The sequence below is a fragment of the Trypanosoma theileri genome (assembly GCF_002087225.1).
Source record: "Trypanosoma theileri isolate Edinburgh chromosome Unknown TM35_Tth_21_V1, whole genome shotgun sequence".
In the NCBI taxonomy this organism is placed as follows: Eukaryota; Euglenozoa; class Kinetoplastea; order Trypanosomatida; family Trypanosomatidae; genus Trypanosoma; species Trypanosoma theileri.
In genome coordinates, this window is record NW_021639863.1 from 105,148 (window position 1) to 112,009 (window position 6,862).

The following is a 6,862-nucleotide window of genomic DNA, read 5'->3' on the forward strand; positions in this document are numbered from 1 at the left end:
TAATAATAATAATAATAATAATAATAATAATAATAATAATAATAATAATAATAATAATAAAACTTCAAGCTTGTTTTTTTTTTCTTTTCGTTATAAATCTCTTTATCACTTTGCTGTTACGATAGCCCTCCAGTCACCTCACCCACTAATGACGTTACTCGAGAGTACCAGCAGTTGTACTACCAGTAGTACCAGCAGCATCAGCAGTATTAACAGCAGCAACGGCACTTGCCAAACCCAAATCACCCAACCACTGTTGTGATGTATCAATGCCGGTACGGCAGTATACTTCATCCACGCGAGAAATGAGATCTTCTTGAATGAGACGCGTCCACATACTCACACTTCGTCCCTCTATTAAATGCTCCGTCGTACTAGACATTTCATCACTTTCTTCATTTTCTTCTTCTTGTTCTTGTTCCACCTCTATGGATTCAGTGAACTCAACAACAAGGAGACGACGCAGCATGTGTGCAATGGCTAGGGCAGCTGTTGCAGGATCATTATGATCACACGCAGACTGTACTACTAATTGACAGGTAGACATGGAAAGTGACGATCGCCATCGAAGTGGAATATACACTGCATTATCATCGTTTCGATTATGATTATTCGTATGATTATTATTATTATTGTTATTATTATTATTATTATTATTATTATTATTATTATTATTATTATTATTATTATTATTGGCATTGTATTGCTCACTATACCATCGCTTTTCATCCCGCCGATACACCTTAGTGAAGATACGCCGCAGGAGATCGTACATTCCCCACGCATGCAGACATTTCACCGCAATCACTACAGAAGGACCACACCAATCAAACTCACTATATGCCTGTGTGAGGGTTATCATCACAGCAGAGGGAGTATTGCGGGTAGTGGGATGTGTGCATTCATCATAAAATACACCATCAAGAGCGGATTGAAATAATAAACAGAATGCCTCTTGTCGAGAACACCGCACATTCCATTGTTCCTGTTCATCTTTTTTTGAATGTCTTCTATATGATATGGGTAAATAAAGTAGAACACGCTGAAGACAACGTAATGCAGCTTGTGTACACTGTTCCCATGCCTCAACTGTACTATTACTCCCTTCTACAGAACCACTATGTATAGCCTGATGATGAAAGAACCGAAGTCCCCGTATAATGTTTTCTATCAGCCATACAGAAACAAAATGTGTGGTTTGCGAGTGATGAGAATGCACAACATACGGATCTGACAATATATGCGCTAGTGTCTCACGTTCCGTGGATTTACTGCTCAATAGATCACTCACAATATCGAGAATTTGCACATAGAGGTGTAATTGTTGTTGTTGATAGTGATGGTGATGATGATATCCATCCATTCCTGTTTGCAAAGTGAATTTCTTCTTTCTGTTATCCTTACTGTTAAAAATGTGCCCAAATGGAGATAACTCTTCTTCAGATATATGAATGCCCACCGCCACAAGATGACAGAACGCTTCCTGTTTTATAGAAAGAGATGCATTTTGACTGGAGAATACAGAACTACAGATATCGCGGGCAATAGTCATAATATTTGATCCACATTGAAGATGATCCCAAAAGGCATCATCTACTGTTCTGTTTTCTGATTCTTGTTGTTCTTTATCTAATGATGATGATGATAATAGCGATGGAGTTTTTGCTGGCATATCAGTAGCCATACGGCGTAGTAATTCAAGTGATAAGAGGAGAGCCGGGGGATGCAGTTTACATCCATCTACGGCAGCATCTAGCAACAATACTCGAAGTGCCTCCTTTTGTAGGGCGTGAGCGGATGCCTTCTCCATATGAACAGCTGTCGTCAATAGAAAGCGTGCGTACATTCTATAGAAGACGGGTGAACTACTATTTGTTCTTTTCATTGTTGTTGTTGATGGTGGTGTTTCTGAAGAAAAAGATGCTCTTAATGTCTGATATACCGCCCGACTCACATTCACTGGAGCCCCATGACGTACACAACACCGCAGCAGATCTTCACATAATGTTATTTGCTGCATATGTGGTTTACCAGCATTCGCCTCTTTTTTGGGAGGAGTTGAACAAAGAAAGAGAGACAGGGCAGAAGCCCATGGTGACGTAGTGTCTATTATCTTTTCAGATTCTTCCTTCTCAGAGGGAATGTGTGTTGTTGTTGTTGTTGTTGTTATTATTCTATTGCTATGAGTGTGATGTCTACTTCTTCTTGCCATAGTGTGTAGGAGTAGTTGGACGGCTTCTGACCACTCCTCTGCTGAGCACGTTTTCATTATCTCCGGTTTGGATAACTCTTCACACCATGAGATGACTTCTTCCATCGATAACACTTCCTTCTTTACTTCTTGCTGTTCTTGTGGTTGTGATGGTACTTTTTCTTCTTTTTCTTCTAACGGTGACTCTTGTTGGGATGGGTGGTTTTCCCTTTTTCTATTGAGTTTTTTCTCCCAAGCAAGTTCCCTCGATGTGTGCAGTCGCAACTGGTCTAGTACTGTACTTACATTGAAATTACACATCTTCTCTGTGCTGCTCTGCTGAGAAGATATTCGACAAGAAATAGGAGAAGTGTAAGAAGAGCCAACAAGGGCCATTCGTACACAAAGACATCGCCGTAGTGAAGTGCATGCAGTAGAGGATACTAACAGGGAACTCATTACGACTAAAGTCAATGGAAATATAATAGATAAAGAAATAATAATAATAAAAAAAAAAAAGAAATCAATGTAAGAAACTTTATTGATTTTTTATTTTATTTTTTTTTCCTTCTTGTTTATCCTTGGTACGTATTTTCCCTTCACTTGTAATGGACCTTTGCTATTCCGTTGGGCTTTCTTCCTTTCTTTCTCACTCACTCACTTAGACCAGACCGCCCTACGCATTCAATCACCCCAAATGATTTAACGTAAGGAAATGAATCAAACAAGAAGAAAGAAAAGAAGAAAAGAACAACAACAACAATAATACAGAGACACACAGAGAAACATATACACACTCAAGAGAGAAAAAAGAAAGAGACATAGTAATAGATAAAAGGTGTAGAACCAAATACGTAATACGACATTTATCGGGTTTTTTTTCTCGTTTTTTTTTCATTCGGTTAAACACGACACGTGGCGCAGTGTGATTCGATCTCTCATCCATTCTATTCTTCTCTTCTCACCTTCTCCACCATTACACACACACACACAGGCATGCCCATACACACACACATATAAAGAGAGAGTAATAATAACATATATATATATATATATATATATATATGTTTACTTTACCCATTTATGTATATAATGTTGGGCGCCAGTTTCCAAAATCAAATTAATGCACCGTTGTTTCTTTCACTTCCTTCTCTTTAAGCAGCAGTAGTGCTTCTTCCCACCATTTCTTCTTCTTTTCCAATGTCTCTTCTTCGATTGGTGGGTTTCTCATTTTTTTACCTCTCCCGCTTCTGCTTCTTCTTCTCTTTCTTTCAAAACAAATAAATAATACTTTTTTCTTTCTTTCTTCTTATTTTTCTTCCATCCTTCACACCTGTATATTATGCCGTTTCCGCGTCTGCGTCATCCTCCTTCCGCTTATTCTTTAAATCGTGATTGTACACCCTTGAGATGTTAATCTGCAGATTTGTGAGTTGTTCCTGCACCCAGGCGAGATCCTCCTTTGTGGCTTTCAGATTCGTCTCGGCGTTTTTGAGATTTTTCTCTAGCAGTTGTGCGGCCTCATCAAAACTGTACTCCACCATCACCTTCGCACCCATCCAGAGATGAACGGTCTCCTGCGGTAAGACATCGGCCTCTGCAAAGACCGAGTCGGTGAGGCAGTAGTAAGATCGCACAGACTTTTCTTCTCCTTCTTCCCCCTTTTCCTCTTGCAGGCGTTTCTTAAGATAATTTAATGCCTGTAGAGTCTTCTTAATGGTAGGGATTTTGTAATCCAGATTGGCAATGCTGCTCACCAGACGCTTTTCCATGTGTTCATACTTGGAGGACTCGACAAGGAGATTGCTGACGAGAGTGTCGGCACCACCGCCGTTCTTCACAAAGGTGGGCATGTCGGTAATGTACTCCACACGCGGAATGCCACGCGGGTTCTTGTAGTCTTCCGCAAAGGCGTACTGCTCCATAGATATAGATATAGATATATATATATAATTTAAGTTTAAGAAGTAGGTATACGCTTTTTTGTTTTTCTTTTTTTTCTTTTTCACGTTCACCAAACTTCACGCCCTTATCTCTTTTTTTATTCTTATTAATGCGTCTGCTGCTTTACTGATGGAGTGAAGGAGATGAAATAAATAAATAAATACATACGCGTTAGAAACAAGAGGGAAAAACGAAAAAAAAGAAGACAGTAAATGGATATATTATTAAAAGAAATAAACTAATCATAACAGTATAACAAGAAGATCAACAAAGATGGAATTATATATATATAAAAGAATAAAAACATTTCTTCTTGACCTTCCATATTTCACTTTTACTACAGTAGGATCATAAGAATAAAGAGAAACTCCACCACCCAACACTACGAACGCGCATTTCAATAATAATGAAACAAAAGAAAAACAGAAGATAGATTGATAGAAACGGATAAATATAATAATAATAATAATAATAATAATAATAATAATAATAATAATAATAATAATGAGACACAGACAAACATTATTATATTTCGCCTTCACTAACTGTCCCCCTCTGCAAGTGGCACCTTCAGCAGTAAATACGGCCGCACCTCATTACGGAATTGTGTACTATTCAACCAAGCCGGATCGGGCGGTGCAAATAAAAGCACCAATCGTCCTTCATACGCCTCTTGCAAGATCTCAATAGATCCACGGTGTACATCCAGTGCACCTTTCCCATGTTTAACGAAATATCCCTTCTTCTTTGCATAGCTCTCACAGAGTTCATACGGCGACCAGGTGTTATCCCCAGTACTACTACTATCATCACCATCTACCTTTCGAAGACCGTAAAGTCGTTCAAGTTTTAAATGTGTGGCCAAATACGCCACCCCACTCTGTGGATCCCGCGTTTGTGCGATTTGATGCGTGCCGATAACGGCCTGCAGAGGTCGCGGGAGTCCAAGAACAGGAAAGGCAAGACCCGGTGAGTCAATCAACACAACATGTTCAGATGGAAGGGGAATCGTCTGCAGGTGTTTGGTGTGCCCTGGTGTTGCGGAAACAGAGACGACTTTAGTGCCGCGAATACAATTGAGTAGACTTGACTTGCCTACATTAGGATGACCTACCAGACCAATATGGAGAGGGCACTCTTCACTGATATTGTTATTATTATTATTATTGTTATTATTATTATTATTATTATTATTATTATTATTATTGTCATTGTTCTTTTTATGGGCCGCAGACAAGTCACGGCATTGCTGCAACAATGTGGAGATCATATCAGAAACAATTTTCAATTCCTTATACTCACGTCTATCTTGCTGCAACTCCCGCTCCGCCTTTCGCATACCCTTGAAGTTATCCGTCACTGCATATGTATCGTTATTATCTTTATTATTATTATTATTATTATTATTATTATTATTATTATTATTTCTGTTATTGTTATTATTATCATCATCAGAGGAATCCTTCTCCTCTTCCTCCTCCTCCTCTTCATCTACTGTCAGCTGTAACTTTCCTGTTCGAAGTTGTTCATACAATTTCGTTCGTCTTTTCTTCTTCTTCCGTCGCTTGGCGGCATCACATGTATCCTCCGCACCAATGGCGGTATTCTCCGCAGGAAGAGAAGTAAATGGCAGTAGTGGAATACTCCGCCCCACACCTTTAGTCGTAGCCGCCTCTTCTTCACTAGAAGCCACTATACCCGTAGCCTCAAAGTAAAGTGGAAGAAACAACATCCACTTATCTAGAATCTGTTTTGGTACGAGATCGGCTTTATTTAACAAGATCACACACGGCTTACAACTCTCCCGCACAATGTAATGGAGGAGTGATAGTGGAAGATGCACAATTGGATACCGCGCATCGGCGACAATCACAACAACATCACTCAACTCCACCGTCCGCCAGAGTTGTCGCCAGACATCTAAATTACGTTCATATGTACTCACACGCAGTGATTGCAGCGGTGGGGGAAGTGTGTAATTGTCAACAGCCGACAAGTACGCCTTAAAGCGGGCCGCCTCACGAGCTTCAAGAAGACTTTCATCATTTTTCTCATCCCTCTCACTATTACTCTCATCACTACTACTACTACTATTACTATTAGTACTAGTACTACGTTTACCTTGTACTTTTACTGATTTCCCTGTTGTTGTTGTTTCTTCTTCTTTTTCTTTTTCTTCTTCTTCTGGTGTCCATCCACGTGTTGGGATCTCGAAAGCAAATGGCATGATAGCAGCATCTGTGTATCCTGGCATACTAAACCACGAACCAAAGGGAATTCCATTATCATCCATGAATGTACGCTTCGTAAGTGGCTCAAATGAGAGTTTCTTCCGAGCCGCAATCTCTTCTGCAGTTTCCTTTAGAAATACGCTTCGAATTCCACGACGATCCGCACCGTATTTATATTCTTCTTGTGTTTGATTCTTACCACCACTAACAGAATTATTATTATTATTATCATTACTGCTGTTGAGTTGATCTTCGCTTTTACTTCGGATATTGCTAGTTCCATGTTTATAGTCCTTCTCTGCATAACATCTTTCTTGAGTCTCCGTACGTTCCTCATCTTGTTGTCGTTTACGCTGCCGCTTCTCCTGCAGCTGTTTCTTTTTTTGTTTTCCACTGAATGGTGGCATGATATGTACTTTCTTTTCTGTTTCCTTTATATATATATATATATATATATAAACGTTCACACACATTGGGAAAAAAGAAAGAAATAAAG

At 39.3% G+C, this 6,862-nt stretch overlaps 3 protein-coding genes across 3 annotated transcripts; all 3 read right to left on the reverse strand.

Annotated features, from left to right (window-relative positions):
* Window positions 1-154: 154 nt before the first annotated feature.
* Window positions 155-2,650, reverse strand: TM35_000211420 (uncharacterized protein; the record flags this gene model as incomplete). Its single annotated transcript, XM_029026992.1, has 1 exon — window positions 155-2,650. The coding sequence occupies one exon, from the start codon at window positions 2,648-2,650 to the stop codon at window positions 155-157; it is 2,496 nt and encodes an 831-aa protein (XP_028881602.1).
* Window positions 2,651-3,531: 881 nt separating this feature from the next.
* On the reverse strand, window positions 3,532-4,116 carry TM35_000211430 (prefoldin; the record flags this gene model as incomplete). Its single annotated transcript, XM_029026993.1, has 1 exon — window positions 3,532-4,116. The coding sequence occupies one exon, from the start codon at window positions 4,114-4,116 to the stop codon at window positions 3,532-3,534; it is 585 nt and encodes a 194-aa protein (XP_028881603.1).
* A 560-nt stretch (window positions 4,117-4,676) lies between these two features.
* TM35_000211440 (GTP-binding protein) lies at window positions 4,677-6,773 on the reverse strand (the record flags this gene model as incomplete). The annotated part of the gene is made up of 1 exon (XM_029026994.1): window positions 4,677-6,773. The coding sequence occupies one exon, from the start codon at window positions 6,771-6,773 to the stop codon at window positions 4,677-4,679; it is 2,097 nt and encodes a 698-aa protein (XP_028881604.1).
* Window positions 6,774-6,862: the final 89 nt, after the last annotated feature.